The sequence below is a fragment of the Musca domestica genome, unplaced genomic scaffold (genome assembly GCF_030504385.1).
Source record: "Musca domestica strain aabys unplaced genomic scaffold, Musca_domestica.polishedcontigs.V.1.1 17, whole genome shotgun sequence".
NCBI classification, from domain to species: Eukaryota; Metazoa; Arthropoda; class Insecta; order Diptera; family Muscidae; genus Musca; species Musca domestica.
In genome coordinates, this window is record NW_026712230.1 from 1,727,494 (window position 1) to 1,746,928 (window position 19,435).

Genomic DNA, 19,435 nt, shown 5'->3' on the forward strand with positions numbered 1-19,435 from the left:
TCATGTAGCTAAAACAAGCAGAAATGTGCACCACTCAGCGCCATTTTTTTCTCGAGAGAGCTGCAAGTTTTGCTAGTTTTTGGAGTACGGGAACGCGTTGTAGCAGAATTAGTGCTAATTAGTACTAATTTGCAGGTTCTGGAACACAACTAATATTTTTAAATATTTAACAGTTTCACACAGTTATCGATACGGTCGATTAATGTAGAAAATCAAGAAAGTGAGGAGTAGACGGAACCAGCAAAAAAGACAAATGTCGAAAGTCGACTTTCGAATCCCTAACATTTTATTTTCGCAAAGAGTTTGGCAGCAGGAATTTCAGAACTTTTGAAATCCTCTGAATTTTGTAAAACAATATATATTTTGTGTCTAATCAAAGAAATATCGAAAATAGAATCTTATGGAATTACAATAAAACCAATTATCTAAGTCTAGAATAAACTAGCATAACAGTTTGATTCAATTCTACTTTTTTCAAACACAAAATCAATAATCCTTGCAAAAGGAGACGCAAATGCTGAAAGAGGAATGAAAAATTAGCTTAGAAAAACAACAAAGCAGACCTAACCTGGTGCAGAGAAAACCAAGATGTCTGACGAAGAAGAATCTATGTCGGAAGGATTTTCCGCCAGCGAGGATGAATGGAAGCCAAGTAAAGAAACCCGCGGTGGCGAGTCGTCAGATGACGATGATAGTGATTTTGAAGAGTCCTCGCCAATAGCTGCTATTAGCGCATCAAGTGGAGGTGGAGGAAGAAAAAGGTAATCTATTCAATTTAGTTTTTTTTTTTCAAATTATTATTTTTGATTTTCTTTGAATAAGGGGTGAGCGGGAGCCCAAAGCACGCAGTGCAGCAAAACAAGGAACGTCAAAGAAACGGCCTGGTCTTTCCTTACGTGCCAAACTTTACAACAAATATAGGCCACTGCCAAAGACATGCTCTCCGCCAAGCAGTGAAGGAAAAAACTCACCTTCGGCGTCGACTTCACGCACGAACTCAAAAAACGCCAAAACGCCCAATGAAAGTAGTCGAAAACAACGCAACGATAACGAAGATGATGGCTCCAGTAGCGATGGCAGCATCGACAATTATTTGGTCGATCCAAATCAAATTGACATAGAATCCAGTTTCTTTAATGTCAACCAGGCGAACGAGTCCAAAACGTCTGTGTCACCTGTACCAAATTTTGATTGTAATGCTGGTTTGGGTAATTTATCAGATTCAGAATCAGATGGTGACGAAAACAACGATTCAGGCAATTTTCACAAAACGGAAGACACAAAAGCTTTTGATTTTAGTGATTTACTCCAAAATGCCAATAGCCTGGAAAGGGTTAAAGAGTCATTGGCAAAGCATGCTGCAGAGGAGGCGGCAGCTAAAAAGGCTGGCACACCTTCCAAAAAATCGTTGGGCTCACAAATCGATAGCATGGATGTTTATTCACTACTTGCATTGGGCGAAAAACAACATCGATCTCACAATGATGGTGAGGACGAAGAGGACGATGATGACGAAGAGGAGGAAGATGTCAAGACAAAAGGCGGCAGAGATCGTCATAGCAAAGAACCTCTGAAGCTGAGCAAAACGAAATCAACTCGTGTCAAACGTCATACCAAGACCCGGCCAGCATCAACTGTTGTGGCGGCTGGTGATACTGACGATTCAGATTTTGAGGAAGTTGCAGGTAGGAAACGCAAGTAGTGACACCTTGTATATTGGTTGGTGATGGTTGGTTGGCTATAGACGTAATGTTATCATCATTGTTTTGATTGTAGTTAATTTACATGCATTATGTATGTGCTGGAGAGTGTGTGTGTAATTTGTTATCATGATTTTTTAGTCTTGTCCCTAAGACAAAATACTAAGGAAAGTATACAACAAAATAAACAAAAGGATATTTCTATTATAAGGTCTCAATTGCGCGCGCTTCCACAGTTTCGATATTTAAAAAAAAAATGAGACTGCAAAGATATTAAATGCTATTGCAAAACCAAAGACAATTTTAAGCTCCATATCTAAAGGAACACACACCATGAAAATTGAAAAGAAAAGAAACCATCATAAGCAAAATGCAAGTTGCTATTCCATACGTCATCATACCTATGTTTTTGGTAACAATGCAAGAAATGACAAATGAAGGTTATTAAACGTGTGAATTTGAATCAAGATATCTTAAGAGAAATCATTTATATTTGTAGTAAAAAATAGTTTTGTAATGAATGGTTTCTTTTTTGGCATTGCTACCAAAAACGAAGTATATATTTTTTATTTATTATTAAAAATTGCGGTTGTGATATTTTATCTTTAGTAATTTTTTTATATTTATTTTCATTTCATTTTTTTTTGTTGTAATTAGAAATTATTGTCGGACTTTTTTTACTTTCATTCAACACATGTTATAAATATGGAGATAAGTTGGACAGTTGCGTTTGGATTGCCGACAGATATATGCCCTCAGCATTTACCAACTAAAATGTTTTTTTTTTTAAGTTTTGACCATTTGTAGTATTAAAGGAATGGATCGCTATAGCTCATTTTCTCACCAAGCATATTGAGATGTGCAAAGTATTAGGAAGGTTGATAACTTTTTAATTTTATGTGGGATTTAATTTTCTCACAAAGCAAAATATGAACAGACATATTGAGATGCGCAAAGTATTAGGAAGGTTGATAACATTTTGATTTTATGTGGGATCTACGAACAGGAGGACAAATAAGCATAATACACACAATCAGTGTGTGGGCAGGTATCAGAAGAAGTGGAAGAAGTTCTATTTTCACACAATATATAATGTGAGCGAAAGTATTGAAAAGTTTAAATTTTGTTTGTTTGAAGAAATGTAATTATTCAAAATTGTTATGCATTGTGCGGGGAGGACTAATGCTTAAGTCTCAAATAAATCTAAATGCAAAATTGTATTCAAATCAGATGCTTCCTTTGTTGCCTAAGAGATATTTGATTGTTTTGTTAGCAGGTGGATCTATACTATATTTTTTGTGAACATTTTAAAAATATGTGTTCCAAGCTTAAAACAAATCGGTAACTTCCTTCGGGAAACAACCGAACATAGCATATTTATACCCTACACTATATAGTGGTAAGGGTATTATGTCTTTGTGCATTTGTTTGTAACATGAAGTTCCTTTTGGTGATCAGCATAGAACCACATTTTGAGTCGATTTATGCATGTCCGTCCGTCAATCCGACTGTCCATGTATTTTTGTATACAAAATGCAGGTCGCATTTATTATTCGATTTAGATGAAATTTTCCAAATAACATTTGTATGGCTCAAAGACGAACTCTATTGAAATCGGTGAAAATCTGTCCAAATATATATCTACGACCGATATCAGGTTTATTGTGGTCCAAATGGCTAATATCAGTCCAAATGGAGTGAATTTCGGCATTTCCTACCGAATTCAGCCTACAAGCATTTTCTTCAAATTTGATAAAAATCGGTTCAGAAATAGCTATAGCTTCCATATATATGTTTCATACGATTTGGTGTTTAAGTCCCTCAAATTCGTAAAATGCACGATACAAGAATAATATTTGGTACCAGATATCAGATGCAGCCAAGAAATACCTTATTTCAATTTTATGAAGATCGGCTCAGATTTGGATATAGCCTCCATATATATCATTATTCGATTTCAGGTTTATTTTGCACCAAATAGCTAATATTAGCCCAAATGGAGTGAATTTTCGAAATTCAACCGAGTTTAGCAATTTGCTCCCATATATATGTTTCATCCGATTTGGTCTTTAAATCTCCAACTTTCGGAATATGCACTCTACCATAATGATACTTTGTACCAGATATCTCATGGAGCTCAGAAATTGCAATATAAACCTTTCTTTTACGAGAGCTCTACTTAATATGCATAGTGGTGTAGGGTATCGTTTAGTCGGCCCCGCCCGACTTTTGAGCTTTCCTTACTTGTTTTTTTATGGCGAGGTTTAGACACATCATACATGTTTCGTATACAAAACACATGTCACTTACCTACGGGAATTGTTAAAAACAATTACTTCTAGCCATTTAAACCATTCTTTGGATGGTTTAAATGATCCTGACCGTTTTTCATTAATTATCTGAACGTGAAATATCGAAAAGGTATTTGTATTCATCACCAAGTTCTAATCCAATTATGAATAACGATTAAATCGGTCCTTCTTTGGAAATGACTCCGGCTTCCGAACATTTGCCACAAATGAGTAGTATTATAGTTTTGACATAAAGATCTCATAAATTTAAATATATTCCTCCATTTACAAAGCAATTTTAAATCCTTAATTGCAACGTTACCCATTGAAATAATAAATTTATCCAGCTTCGTGCAAAAGCTCTAATATCATGCGACCAAATAAAGTTAATATGAAATGTGTTATAATTTTTTATTAATTTTTTTCCGACTACAAAGATCAATATTAAACATATAATTTGTGTTTTTCTACTTTACTATATACTTTTGGTTTATTAATCTCATTGTTTAAGTTGAAATGCATTTAAGGGTTTTCTCTAGTGTACCGCGTTTGTTGTTGTAGCAGTCACTAAGCATAGTTAGGAATAACGACAATTTTATTTACACGAAATTCTAAATTAAATTTGATAATAAAACAAAAGATTGATAATAAAATAACTATGATTCTTAGCACCCCAAGTTATGAATTGTAGTAATATCTGATAGTTTGGACATTTTTTCGAAAGTGATATAAGTCATATAGCAAAAAGGTAGAATCAATTAATCATGAAGATCTTTGATTGTATCGTGAAAATCAAACCATTAAATTTCATACAAATACCCCCAACTTATATCTTTTGTGACATCAGATGTTATTACAAATATAAACTAAATGGAAGATGCTGGAAAGGATATGCTAGTCAAATGAAGAGATAAAAGCAAAATTAGTCAATGTAGTTAATTTAAATATTTAGAACTGATTAAAAACGAATTTACTTTAAAAATGTATTCATATGTTAAAAAATTATATAAAAAATAAATAAAACACGAAATATATATATATATATATATATTACGAAAAGTAACTACAATAAATTTTGTTAAAACCCAATACTAGTGATGACATCTTTGATTTAGAATAAAATCTATGAAGTATGCATAGAAATACACACGTTAGTTCTCAAGACAATTTGAAAAAAAACTTAGTTCAGTAATTAAGAACAATAGAAAAAAACCAAAACATTCATACATACAACATTTGTTAAAAAAAAAATAAAAATACAATACAAAAATTACCAATACCAAATATTAAAATCAAATCAAAATTATTAAAACAATATTAGTCAAACAAAGAAAAACACAAATATCGAAATGTTACAACAAGAACAAGTCACCACTATTAACATCATCAATGTCAATCATAATGTTATTATTATAATTATGAGTGTGTGTGTGTGTTTTAAAAAATAATCTATGTTTGATTGCAAGTATTAGAAAATGAATGAATGCTGAAAATGAGAAAAATACGTTTGATTTAAAGCACTTGACATTTGCTGAATTCACACAAATAAATGTTATAAATGATATGCAAACATAATATTGTGTTTTTATTACGTTAACTTTAGCTTATTGTTCCATTAAGTAGTTAGCTGACTAGCTGATAATAAATAGCACTAGACTTAGAAAAACTCGACTCTCAAAACCCTTAAATGCATGACTTTTGGAATGTCTTCCTGTGTTTATTTCAAAAAATATTAAAACAATGCAACACAGTTTATTTAGGCAGATGTGATGCTAAAATGATTTCAGTATCCCATATTCCAATGAAAGTTAAAATCTGCTGTTAGTATAGATTTCCTGCCAAAATTGTGAAGGAAAAGCTTGTTCAGATATCAAAAATAGAACACAACAAAAGCTACATGATATGAAAGTGATTACCGTTTAATTTTGTTCGACAACATTTTCTTTTTCTGCAGGATGTTGTAGAAAAATATACACAACATAACTAAGGATCTGTTTCTGTATGAGGATATGAGAGTGAACTCGAAAGAAAAATACAGTTTTATGGGTACTTTTCAAATTAAATATAAATGCTGTTGTTATTTATTGTTGACCTTGTAGATTTTAATATGTTTGATGGTGGTTCGGCTGAAGGTCAATAAAATAATTTTATTTAGTTATTTTCTTTTTTTCTCTTTATTATCCAATATTTCGATTGTCATCGACAATCATCTTCAGGAATCTGTTACAAAGTACACAATTGAGTACAAATTGATAAGAGAAACTACACAACACACAAATATTTCATTAGCTTTGTTTAAGTGAAAACGTCTACTCTAATTTATCGCCAAATTCGAACTAAACCTTCTTCATCTGTGCTTATGTACTACACTTCTAAAAATACAGGGTGAGATAAAAAAAAAACTGCAACAAAGTCGAACGCCATAATTTTTATTTTTTTTTAATTGTATTGAATGAAAGCAACAAATGTCGGAAATATCATCAAATTTTAGAATAAGTTTAGAGTTGTTCGAATTGGTCACCTTTGGCACGAATTATGGTCTTTAAACGGCCAATGAAACCGTCACATGCTGCCCAAATGTTGCTCAGAGGTATTTTGGTCCATTCCCGGCGAAGCGCTTGCTTGAGGTGATCCACACTTTGGTATTTTTTAGTGCCAACCTTGCTCTCCAAAACACTCCAGACACAATAGTCCAACGGATTGGTATCCGAAGATTTCGGTGGCCATTGTGCGCTGGGAATGAAGCGAGGAACCTCATTTTGTAACCATTCTTGGGAGGCGCGTGCTGAGGGCGATGGTGCTGGGTCCTGTTGGAATGTCCAAGGTCGTACACCCTAAAATATTTCACGAAATTAAAAACTAGACTTTCCCGACATAAATCGGATCAAAAATTCGACAAGCCTTTAGAACGGAAGACAGCTTTAGCAGCACATTAACAGGACATAGACCGAACTTTAAGGATATAGATATAATGGAACAAGAAAACAACTATAAAAGACGGTTCACATTAGAAATGATACATATTATGAATGTACTACCGGAAAAAAGAATGAACAATGAAACCGTTACGGACCACTGTGCACATATTTATAGAAATTAGTGTACTTTGTAACATAAAAAGAAAAATAATAAAGAAATAACTAAATAAAATTGTTTTATTGACCTTCAGCCAAACTATCATTAAACATATTAAATATAAATAAAAGTGTGAAAAACACCCATGGGATGGGACGGATTATATCGTATAATACTTTGGAAGCGAATTTCGGGCATACCATCCCTCTTTCGTGATTTTTAATCCATTTCAAAAATGAGGAAGAATATCAAATATTATCCAGGAAGCAGGCATAATCTTAGGGATGTATTTCTGTAGTTTTACCAATCTGTTTTACCTTAATTCTATATTGTATTGAAATCGTCATAAAAAAACAGATCATTAGAAAATAAAACAAGTTGGTATCAATAATTTGATAACGTTTTTTAAGGATTTATAAAGCTTTAATGGTTTGCGGAGAAGGTTCCAAAAGGAACCGAGCTGTATGATAAATCATTGTACTTGATCTAAGTCTGATAAAAAATATGAAAATGTGCAAAGTTGGACTTAATCGTAGACATGCCATATTTAATTCCGCGAAATAACATTTTTGTGTATAATTCTAAAGGCGCTATCAACAGGAATGTGCTTTACATATGGCTCATGTACTCAATTTTAAGTTATCAATTGAAAAAGATTATTACACAAAAAGTGATATAATTGCATAGAGAAATGTATGCAGAGAGGTCACCAGTAGTGGGATTCTCTAACACTTTTTAAAGATATTTGGTTTGAAGTATTTGAGTGTTTCATAGACATACTATACGGGTTTGCTGAAATCAAGAAAGCTGTGGCAGATTGAGTTCTACAGATATCAATATATAGTCACCGAATCATCAAGCTCACCAGTTCTGTTGACTATTAGGTTAGGTTGAAGGACGCAGGTCCACTCCATCATGTACCTCCCCCACAAAGGGTTTTTTGAATATTCGTGAACAAGAAATTAACATCCGATTTCATTCAGACTTGGCAACTCTCAATATTGTCATCAACAAAATATCTGTTGTAAAGATGGCAGAGATCGGACTATTTCTTCTGGTACCTCCTCCACATAGGGTTCAAACGTTGACAAACAAAACGCTCGAAGAAACCGTAATACGCATCGAACTCTCTTCAATCAAGATGATGATATATATCTGTGAAAACCTTCTGGTATCTCAGCCAAAAGGGTCACAATTTCCAATACTTATATCTGTCATAACTTGCGAAACAATTCGGCGATTCTTTACAACTTATCTAAAATTCTTTTAACCAGAAAGAAATCTGATATAAACATGTAATTAGTTGGAATTTATGATTTCTCATAAAATTGAATATAAATGTTCGATTTCCTTCAAATTTTGCACATACCAATATTTTTGTGTGTATTAGATGAGGTATAAAAATCTAATACATCGGTTGGCTATATCTGGCACCTCACGCATATTTACACATTTTCCAAAAATTTGTACATAGGGTAAGTGCGCCTAAGTTCGGCATGTCCCAGTAGTCGGCAGTTTTGAAATATAAACTTAAATAACTAAGAATAGAAGTGACCAAATAATGAAATAATTGCAAAAAACATCAACACTGATCTCTGCTCTCTTTCTGTAAAAAAAAAACAATGAGCATCGATCATTTATTACGAGAGAATAACGGTTTTTGTCAGTGAGTGTCTTCCAACACGTGCGATAGTGCTGTTTGTAAAGAAAAAATTAGTGGTGGCGTCAACTTAATAATCTATGTAAGTATATTAAAATTAATACTTTTGAAATCAGAAATATTTTATAATAGTAAATAACAGTCTAAAGATCATTTTATAACTTTAAAAAATACAAATTAATCATTTTTCTGTTATATTTTTTAATGCCGACATTAGGGACAGGAAAAAAAGAGATTTGCCAATAGTCGGCAGGGGTTGCCAATTACTAGAAAAATATCATTTTTGACAAATTTCACCAAAATTTGAGAGAAGTATTAAAAAATAATCCAAAAACTACTCAAATAAAAAAAATATTTTTGAGTGGATTTACACAGTATTCGACATAACTATGGTCCTTAAGTCGGCAGTCGCTTTTATTTGTGTTTTTTGACCAACTTTTCTAAGTTAAGTAGGTTTTTTAAAGAAGCTATTTGACGTTTCAGATAGCCAACATTTTTTTTCAAAGATGCCTCCAAAAGGAAAAAGATCATTTCACAAATATACGGAAAACGCCCTGAACGACGCACTAAATGCCATAAGAAGAGGCGATATATCAATTTTGGGTGCCAGTAAAAAGTATGGTGTTCCCAGGGCAACTTTGCAGGACAAACTGTCTGGTAGAGCTCCTGAAGGCCCAAGAAAGATGGGACCTCCTACAATATTAACAACTGCCGAAGAAGAGCATTTAAAAAAGTGGTGTCTAGATTTGGCCAAATGTGGATTTCCGATAAAAATTGACGAATTGTTAAACACCGTACAAAAAATTTTAAATGAGGATAAAAGAGTTACTCCTTTTAAAGACAGTCGACCTGGCAGAAAATGGTTTAACGCATTTTTAAGACGACATCCTGATTTAAGCATTCGGGAGTCCGAGGGAATTACAAAGGGGAGAGCCATAGTAACGGAGGAGACTATAAGAAAATGGTTTTCCGATTTAAAAACGTTTTTAGAAGAGCAGAATGCTACAGATATCTTGGAGGATGCATCCAGGATTTTTAATGGGGATGAAACCAGTTTTTCTATGTGCCCGAAAACTGGAAAAGTTTTAGCGCCAAAGGGTTACAGAAATGTGTATTCAATACAAAAAGGAAACGAAAAAGAAACAGTGACAGTACTATTAGTCTTTTCCGCTAATGGTAAAACTGTTAATCCAATGGTTGTTTTTCCATTTAAAAGAGTTCCCAAGGATGTAGTGAACAGTCTCCCGGAGACCTGGTTCCTCGGAAAATCGGAAACCGGATGGATGATCAGTGACGTGTTCTTTGAATACATTGCTAATTGTGTCCATAAATGGTTAGAAGAAAATCAAGTCCCTAGGCCAGTTTTGCTATTTGTCGACGGTCATAAGTCTCATATGACTATGGAACTTAGTGAATTCTGTGAGAATAATAAAATTATATTGTACGCACTTCCTCCCAATACAACACATATAATGCAACCAGCGGACGTCAGTGTTTTTAAGCCGTTGAAATCTGAGTGGAAAAATACATTGAGGGAATGGCAAAATAAAACGGAAAATATTAACAAAGTCCTTTCAAAATGCACTTTTTGTCCTCTGTTGCATTCCGTGCTGTCAGCAATAGATTTGGAAGACACCATTAAGAATGGGTTCCGGAAATGTGGACTTTATCCGTTTAACCCTGAGAACGTCGATTATACAAAGTGTGTAAGAAACAATTTGGAAAGAATGACAAATAGGAGCGATGCAAATAATGGTTTACATTTAATGGACTTCGACAAAGCAATTCAAGTAATAAACCTAATAAGTTCAAGGCTTAATTCTCGGGGAATTGACGCTAACATAGTTGTTGAAGAGATTGAGTCTCTGAAAAACTCTGAAGGCGAACAAGATATTGAATTATTAGCCAACGTAACCGTGCAGCCCAGTTCATGTATAGTCAATAAAGACTGGATTTTGGAAAAAGAAACCCGGCTACGCTCTTCATCTCCATTAAATGAAAATAATGCACCGATATTGACTTTTTGTTCGTCTCCCACTACATCCAGAAATGTAGAATTGTCGTTAAAACCAACGAAAGATTCACCTAAATCATCAGTAACTAGCGCACTTATTAGAAATGTTTTAAGTCCCGTTAACTTATCCAAACCAGGTAATCTATACAAACGTGCATATATTCTGTAGTGCCCAGGTATAATGCCAGTATACACTTTTTCTTTTTCTAACTAGGTTCTTCCAAGTTTTTACAAAACGAAGAAGGGTCTGTGTCAAAATCGTTTAAAAGCCATATTCAATTCCCTAGATTGACATCAGCAGTAAAACCCAACTCGAGAATCAAGCCTCCAAGTGCAATTTCTGCACTTGCATGGAGGGAGCATATTCAAGCAGTAGAAAATGAAAAAATTGCCAAGGCAAACGCAGTACAAGAGCGAAAACTGGAACGCCAGAAACGAAAATTGGAGAAATTAGAAAAAATAAGAAAAAATAAAAGAGGAAAGAAAAGGGAAAAGCGTAGTTCTTTCAACGAAGAACTTGACAGTGATGTGGAAGACTGATACCAATGCACCTGTGAATTAACTTATTTTATTCCTAATGTTTAAGTTTAAGTTAAACCAAAATGAATTAAAAACAGTAACTAGGTTAAAAGACAAAATAAACTCCAAATATTAAATTTATTCTTTTTTTCTTTTATCTCATTTTTATTTTAATTAAAAATCCATTTACTAAAGGTAACCATACTATTTCAAATTCTAGATTAAACTGTGAATTAGTAATATATAATTGTTTTGTACTATTTGAAATAAAAAATAATATAAAAATAATATTTTCTTTATTGAAATACAATATGCCGACTACTGGCAAATAGACATGCCGAGCATTGGAAAATGGTGCCGACTACTGGCAAAAAACCACTGTTTTAGTAAAATTGCAAATTTTACCAATTTACTAAAAACAAATTAAATTTTTGTTTATTATTTCCAAAACTAAACAAAATTTGGAATCCAAACAACTTTAGTTTTCTGCAATTGAAAGATTTTACTCAGAATATTGAAAGATTGAAAAAGCGAAAATTCTAAAAGTGCCGACTACTGGTACATTTACCCTATTTCATATAAAGTATAGGTAGTAGTCGATATAGTTCAAGTCTGGCATGTTGTAATCAATTTTAGGTCAGATACGAATTGGTCAATATTGGCCAACTGCTTCGGAACCTCCCTCATAAAGGGTCAACAGTTTGAAAATTCATTACTCAAGGCTGGGGTATACATCTGTCGGCAAAAACGACTGAAACTATTTTACTTGTTAAAATAAAATTGCATATATTGTCACCTTAAATACTTCGTAAATATTGTAACATCAGCTTTTTCCTACAATTTTGCTGTAGATAGCTCTCACAAAGTACAAAATTAAAATTGACATACGTCGAATTACGCTGTTCTTTTAGAAAACCACCGAGTTCCCTTTTATGCTTGAGTGTTCGTCCTTAAACCAGACTGGCCACTTGATCGATCAGGAACAATATTACAAATTCTTTGACCTTTTGTACCCTGTTAGGGCTTTTATTATCCAGTTGGAGAAATCGTCAAATATAAAGAAATTATTCACAACAAGCTGTAAATTTGTTGAAAAATTATTTTGAGGTCAACCAGTGAGTTTCTTTCATAAAATCTATAAATTATACTCTTCTCCCTTATTAAAAATAACAGTAACACCAAACAAAATAAAAAAATCACATATCTTTGTTTTCCTCGGGTGTCTCTCGACGAAAAATTTATAGATTGATCTAAAATAAAATTTATAGATTGATCTAAACATTCAGTTTGCCGAAGGGAAATAATATATAAATCATTTTAACACAATTTATTTCCCCACAAGAATGAAAAGTTGCTTGCGTAAGTATTAAAAGCTTTGCATAGTATTCACTTTTATAATAAAATTTCTTAGATTAAGAAATCTTAAAACTGCCTACAAATTTACGAGACATAAATATTTTTCAGAGTCTTCCGAATACGCTGATACCTCAACCACAGCGTCTAGTGATATTTCACACTCCGGTAATCTTGAGATCCACATTGAGTTGCCAGGCAGACAACGCGACAAAAAGACACGTACACAACAGGATTTAGAGATGGCCTTGAAGAGAAAATTCAATCGAGATATGAAAGAACGTCAGTTACTCATGCACAAAGCCAGTCTGTTGTGTCATTTCGGTCGTACGTATCGTTACAATCGACTTCTAAATGACACAATCCTTATGCAAAAGTCGCTCAAATTGTTGCCCAGTAAAAATGCATATCCTTCTGAGCGTGGTACGGAGATTAAATACTATCAGTCATTAGTGACTTGGTTTAAAAGTACAATAACCCTAAATTCGCAAAATTTATATCCAGATAAAAAGTCTGCAAAAAAGAAGGCAATGGCCCATCGTCAGCTGCTCAAACAGATTGAAAAAAAGCAGGCATGTTGCAAGCAAGATTATATATTCATATTTATAATTTTATTGCGCGGAATGGGTCTGCAATGTCGTTTGATCAACAATATGCAACCTTTGTCATTGAAACCCCAGCAATCCGACTTGTTATCTTTAAAACTGAAAAAGGAGGATGATAAGGACGAAAGCAAAGGTGCTCCTATCAAAAAAGGAGAGAGTGTGGAGAGCACAAAAGCTTCTAAACACTTGGAAAAACCAAGTAATTCCTCTAAAGTAAAATCCGTGAAAGAGGAACCAGCCAAGAAAGCTAATAAACGCCATGACTCAAACGAAAAGCCAAGTCGTTCAAAGACTAAAGAAGATACAATCAAAGAAAAAACGAACGATACAAAAATTCAGCTAAAACCTATGACCTCGCAGGAAGAAAAAGCCACGTCCAGTATTAAAACATCATCGAATTTGAAAAAGTCAAATGATAAACCAAAATTAAACAAACTAGGAGTTTCAAAAGATACAACCAAAGTCGAAAAGAAGGACATTAATGGTCAACTAAATATATCAGCGGATACGCATACCGGAAATATGACCAGTATATCCAAAACTGGTGATGCATCAAAAGCCAAAAGTTCTAAATCACTGCCGAAACCATTGTCCTCAGATAAAATATCTAAACCTACTCCCATGTCCGATACTGAGAAACCTCCGGATGTGCAATCCGAAAGAAAACCTAGAACCAGAAAGCCATCAAGAACCGAAAACACTGCCAACAAAAAAACAGATGTTTCAAAAGAAAGACCAACTAAGGAAAAATCAGAAATCGCCATCAAGCATGAAGATAATACTTCCAAAACTGATGAATTAGAAAATTCCCAAAAGGAAAATTCACCCAAACCAAAAAAGACCAATTTGGCTCGATTAAAGCGAAATAAGGCCGCCGACGACCCTAATAAACCACCGAAGAAGAAACTCGTTATAGAATCAGGAAAACCTTTAGTTCCAACAATTGTGGTTAAGGGCAAAGAAATAGTGACTGCCACAACAACCGAGGATCCACCCACAACCTCAACTCGAACTCGTGTTACCCGATCTCGTTCGAAATCTCCACAAATTCACATATCCACTGATTTCTTACAGACCAAACAGTACAAAGAAAAATTCCCACGAATCATACAGCAAAATACCAATGTGAAAAAACAACAAACCCGCGGGAAAAGTCCTAGCGAAAAGGTTAAAATATCGACAAATTTTCTCTCAAATATAGATAAGAAAGCGACAAACCAGCGTGTGTTACGTTCCAGCCAAAAACCCAATGAATCAGAAACTGCCGAAACAAACAATGTTTCTTTGCAAATACCTCAACTGGATGGAGCTCACGATGATAATAATCAATCACACGATCCAGGCAAAACAAAAAGTACAAGAAAGAAAAAAGTTGCACCCAAAACTCATGGCAATCACGATTCCGATGAAGACTTTGAACCATCGCCAATTAAGAAACCAAAACTAGCTCCAACAATTGCGAAAAGAGATCGTCGTGTGCTCTCCACCGATGAGGACAATAGTCCCGATAAACAAAGAAAACCTACAGCTGGCGATATGTGGGTGGAGGTTTGGTGTGACGTAGAAGAGCAATGGGTATGCTTGGATTTATTTAAGGGCAAAATACACTGCATCGATTTAATAAGGGTAAGTGTTTTAAAGGTTCTGCTGATATATGGGTGTAAATTACCAGTTAGAGATAATAAAGATGTCTATTGGTAATAGTAAAGACATAATATCGACCTTGGAGACTTAATTCAATTATTGTTGTCTTCTTAAAAACAATGTGGATTTATTGGTGGAGAACAAAAAAATAAATGGAAAAGCAGGGACCAAAAGCATTTCCCATTTTTCTTTGCTGTTATGCGTTCGTTACATGAACGAAATTAGTATAACATGTTCGTCTATAAATCGAGATAGCAAATTTGAAATAACTAAATAAATACGGTTTTCACAAGCCAGTGCTATATACATTCTGCTCTTCGAGGGCGTGCATGGAATATAGGAGTGGAGGCCAACACAAGTGATTATACATCACCACGGTTAAGCTTTGACCCACCTGACAGGACGCCTCGGCCCATAGCAATCCACCTTTCCGCGGCATAGCTGTTTATACTGACGGTTCAAAGATGCAATGCGGAACGGGAGCTGTTGTCGTCTGTGACACTATTAATGTTCGTGAATCCTACAAGCGTAGAAACGAGTGTAGCGTGTTCCATGCGGAAATCTTTGCGGTCAAAAAAGTAATTAGTTCATAGACCTAATAGTCCTAACGGTCCGGTGTCTAATATGTCGATAGCCAAGCGGCACTGAAACGCCTTTACCATTAATTCTAGGACTGTTTTGGAAGGCAGGCGATCCTTGGAAAAAAACTTGGTTGTCCATCAAGCTCTGTTGGGTTTCTGCTCATTACAATATTCCAGGCAACGAAACTGCAGACGAATTGGCTAGGCTGGGGACCGAATTAGCTATTACCCCCCCTGTGCCACGTCTTCCAGGTAATTCATACACATTACTCTGAGAGAATTTAAAAGAATGGCTGTATGAAAGGGGATGTAGCATCTCCAAAAGAATCTGGTCTATACTCTCTGAGAAGAGAACAAAATCGCTACTGTTCTTTCGAAGTCTGATTTAAAATTTGTGGTGGGCGTCATCACAGTCACTGCGAGTTGAGGGCAAAGACCTCGAAATGGAACAGCAATGATATTGATTACTGTAGAGGAACGACGATTGAACATTTGTTCTGCCACTGTCCAGCACTCATTAACGTGAGACACAGATTGGTGGGGGAACAACTGCCACATGATTTGTCTTCGTTCTCTAACACTAACCTACAGTAATTGTTTAATTAGCCAGAAGACTTAAGTGGCTCAAGACGACACGGCAAAATTTCTAGCCGTGATTACCCTTATATCTCAATAACTTCTTCACATTTTCCACCAATCTTTCTTTCTTTCCACTTTCTTCATTTAGGATGAACTCAAAAGACCAGCAGGTCACCGTCCCTTAACCTAACCTACATTATGACTTAATATATAGATATTAGATATTTAGGGTTGTTTTTGGTGGAATGTTCAAAAATATGTTGCTCACTTACAATCTCCTATTTATATGCATTTAAATTCCTCACAATATCTGTTTGGACTAAGAGCCTTTGTTAAATAATTCATAATTTATCACAATGGAAATGTTCATCGTAATACATTTTGGAAGTAACGTCTTTCTTTTGTAATATTTTTCCTTCGATTAGAAATCTGCCTCTTCGAATATGGCTTACGTGTTTGCCTTCCAAAATGATCTAAGTATAAAGGATGTAACTGCACGTTATAACCCCCAGTGGACAAATGTTGTGCGCAAATCCAGAGTTGAGAAGGCATGGCTAGATACGGCTTTGCATAAATACCATGGTCATCGTACAAAACGAGATATCAAGGAAGATCAAGAACTGCGTCGCATACACGAGGAGAAGCCATTGCCAACTTCTATTTCCGATTATAAAAATCATCCCTTCTATGCATTGGAACGACATTTACTGAAATTTGAAGCAATATATCCGCCGACAGCACCAACACTCGGCTTCATTCGCGGCGAGGCGGTATATTCGAGGGATTGTGTTCACACCTTACATTCTCGAGACATTTGGCTAAAACAGGCACGAGTTGTTAAACTGGGAGAAAAGCCATACAAAATTGTCAAGGCTAGACCAAAGTGGGACAGGGTAAGTCCGTATATGCTGGGACTGCTTTCAGAAAATATCATTTTTACCTCTATATATATTTAGATTACACAAACTGTTATCAAAGACCAGCCACTGGAAATATTTGGTTACTGGCAAACTGAAGAATATGATCCACCTACAGCGGAGAATGGCATAGTTCCACGTAACGCCTATGGCAATGTGGAATTATTTAAACCCACTATGCTGCCCAAGAAATGTGTTCATATACGACGTAAGTATCGCCTATTTAATACAAGTAATTCTTTTTAATGCTTAATTTCTGGCTTATGCTAGTGCCTGGTCTTAATCGTGTCTGCAAAAAACTTGGAATTGATTGTGCCAACGCCGTTGTGGGCTTCGATTTCCATCAAGGTGCCTGTCATCCCACCTATGATGGATTTGTTGTATGCGAAGAGTTCCAAGATCAAGTTACTGCCGCCTGGTATCAAGAACAAGAGGAACAGGAACGCAAGGAACAAGAGAAATACGAGGCACGTGTTTACGGCAATTGGAAGAAACTTATACGAGGTCTTCTGATTCGCGAACGTCTTAAATTAAAATACGATTTTTAATAATTATATATCACTCAAATTGTATTGGTAATTTGCAAATAACTGCGTTTTAGGCAGCTGGAATTCCTGCCCCATTTATTTTTAATCATCTCCTTATTGTCTATTTTGTTTCCCACACCCAAGATAATATATTTTGTTATGCGTATTGTTTGTGTTTTTCTTTCCATTGCACATTACTGTACACTCCTTTTTTATACTTTTTTGTCCAAGCTTTAAAAGAAAATAAATCTGTTTAAAAAAAAATTGTGTATTACTAAAAAAATAAAAAGATTTCGCCAACAGGTGTCCATCGAGCTTTAAGCGAAAAACTTAAGAGGTGCGCCGAGCCCATACAGTTCAACTAGTTTCCCTATTTATCTTTATAACATTTGCATATAACATTTAAAATTATACATTTGTATATTCATGTCTGTCCATGTATTTTGCTAAGTAAATGTCCTAGCCGAATTTAATTGAAATGAAGTCAGACCCATCTCTCATATGCATTTCAGGAGATTTGACATTGAAATTTCGTAAAACCGATATGAATATTTGACACGAGATATCTTAGCCTATATTCTACAAATCAATTTTACTTTAAAGATTCGCAATTCATTTTCCAATAAAGATGAATTTTGGTTCATGCGCCAAATTAAGGCAGTAGGTTATGATGGATTTAAACTTACATTTCTTAAACTTGTTTTTCCTTTCGTTGTTGTTGTTGTAGCAGTAGTACATGTGTGTGTTTCTGTTCTGCTAATCTGGTTCCAGCTCCAGGTTTAGAAATTCGTCTACTTTAACGGGCTGTAGCCAGAGATCCTCTGGAGTGAGTTGGATAGGTTTGGCTGAGCAATTAAAAAGGTGTAGCGTATTGTGCGGGCCTGTATCGCACGCCGGGCAGGCGTCACGCACATCTTCATCAATTCGTGCCCAATACGAATTGAGGCGACTACACCATCCTGAACGTAATTGCGCCAAAACTACCCTGGTTTGTCTAGGCAGCTGACGTTCTTCGGCTGCAATGGATGGGGGGTGGACTCCGAGGACGGCATTCACTTTATAACTGCTAATAGCATCCGCGACTGCATCGGTGTGAATGCCACTCAGACCTGCCTGATAGGCTTCTTGATCTAGAGGCGCTCTCTTGTAGCGCTGGACCTCCCTCTCTAGATCATGTATGTCCTTCCTGACACGCCTGGGTGGGGGAGAGTTATCCACCATATGATGGTTGGGATGACTCTCACGGTAACACCCAAGCAGGTACTGCAACGAAAGCATATGATTATGCTGACGTAAGGGAAGGACTTTCGCCTCCTCATGTAGATGGTCCACTGGTGTCATGAGGAGGCACCCTGTCGCAGTTCTCAGGGCAGCGTTCTGGCAGGTCTGGATATTCTTCCACTGCGTAGCACTAGTATTCGCAGACCACACTGGAGCCGCATAGTTGACCACAGACCGACCTATCGCGTTATAAGAGGTCAACAAGGTTTCTTTGTCCGCACCCCAAGAGCTGCCGGCTAGCGCCTTGAGGACCTTGTTCCTACTTTTCATCTTGTCGCAGATAGCTGTGGCTTGCGCGGACGACTTGAACATGCTGTCGAACGTTACCCCAAGAATCTTGGGGTAGTTCGTGGTCGGTATTAGATTCAAACTTGGCCGGAGGGTAGTTCTCTGTACGTCCTCAAACAGTGTGGCATGATTGACCGTATCAAATGCCTTTGATAGGTCAAGGGCTACCAACACTGTTCTGTCACACGGCCTGTTCTGGTTCAGTCCTCTACTAATATGTGTGGAAATGGCGTGTAATGCTGTTGTGGTACTATGTTGTGGACGGAATCCATGCTGGTGGTTGGCAACTGTATAGCTTCCTCTAATGCTGGGGAGGAGTAAAGCCTCAAGAGTCTTTGCTACTGGCGACAAAAGCGAAATCGGCCTGTACGATTCGCCCTTACTGGCATCCTTGCCTGGCT

At 35.7% G+C, this 19,435-nt stretch overlaps 2 protein-coding genes across 3 annotated transcripts; both read left to right on the top strand.

Annotated features, from left to right (window-relative positions):
- Positions 1–279: 279 nt before the first annotated feature.
- Positions 280–17,738, top strand: LOC101890171 (DNA repair protein complementing XP-C cells homolog). 2 transcript variants are annotated; one of them, XM_005191996.4, is made up of 6 exons: positions 284–761; positions 823–1,685; positions 12,724–14,843; positions 16,447–16,914; positions 16,978–17,146; positions 17,209–17,738. In XM_005191996.4, the coding sequence occupies exons 1-6, from the start codon at positions 589–591 to the stop codon at positions 17,484–17,486; spliced, it is 4,071 nt and encodes a 1,356-aa protein (XP_005192053.2). In that variant the 5' UTR covers positions 284–588; the 3' UTR covers positions 17,487–17,738. The 2 variants fall into 2 exon arrangements, with proteins under 2 accessions (XP_019895334.2, XP_005192053.2); XM_020039775.2 differs by lacking the exons at positions 12,724–14,843; positions 16,447–16,914; positions 16,978–17,146; positions 17,209–17,738 and having other exon boundaries at positions 280–761; positions 823–5,248.
- On the top strand, positions 9,763–11,450 carry LOC131801564 (uncharacterized). The gene is made up of 2 exons (XM_059120353.1): positions 9,763–10,877; positions 10,955–11,450. Exons 1-2 carry the CDS (start codon positions 9,788–9,790, stop codon positions 11,278–11,280), a joined length of 1,416 nt encoding a protein of 471 aa, XP_058976336.1. The 5' UTR covers positions 9,763–9,787; the 3' UTR covers positions 11,281–11,450.
- Positions 17,739–19,435: the final 1,697 nt, after the last annotated feature.

Excerpts from the sequence above, each read along its gene's own strand:
- LOC131801564 (XM_059120353.1), top strand. The coding sequence starts at position 9,788 with ATGTGCCCGAAAACTGGAAAAGTTTTAGCGCCAAAGGGTTACAGAAAT. Across the intron at positions 10,878-10,954 it reads CGTTAACTTATCCAAACCAG|GTTCTTCCAAGTTTTTACAA; the intron begins GTAATCTATACA and ends TTTTCTAACTAG.
- LOC101890171 (XM_005191996.4), top strand. The coding sequence starts at position 589 with ATGTCTGACGAAGAAGAATCTATGTCGGAAGGATTTTCCGCCAGCGAG. Across the intron at positions 762-822 it reads GGAGGTGGAGGAAGAAAAAG|GGGTGAGCGGGAGCCCAAAG; the intron begins GTAATCTATTCA and ends TCTTTGAATAAG. Across the intron at positions 14,844-16,446 it reads ACTGCATCGATTTAATAAGG|AAATCTGCCTCTTCGAATAT; the intron begins GTAAGTGTTTTA and ends TCCTTCGATTAG.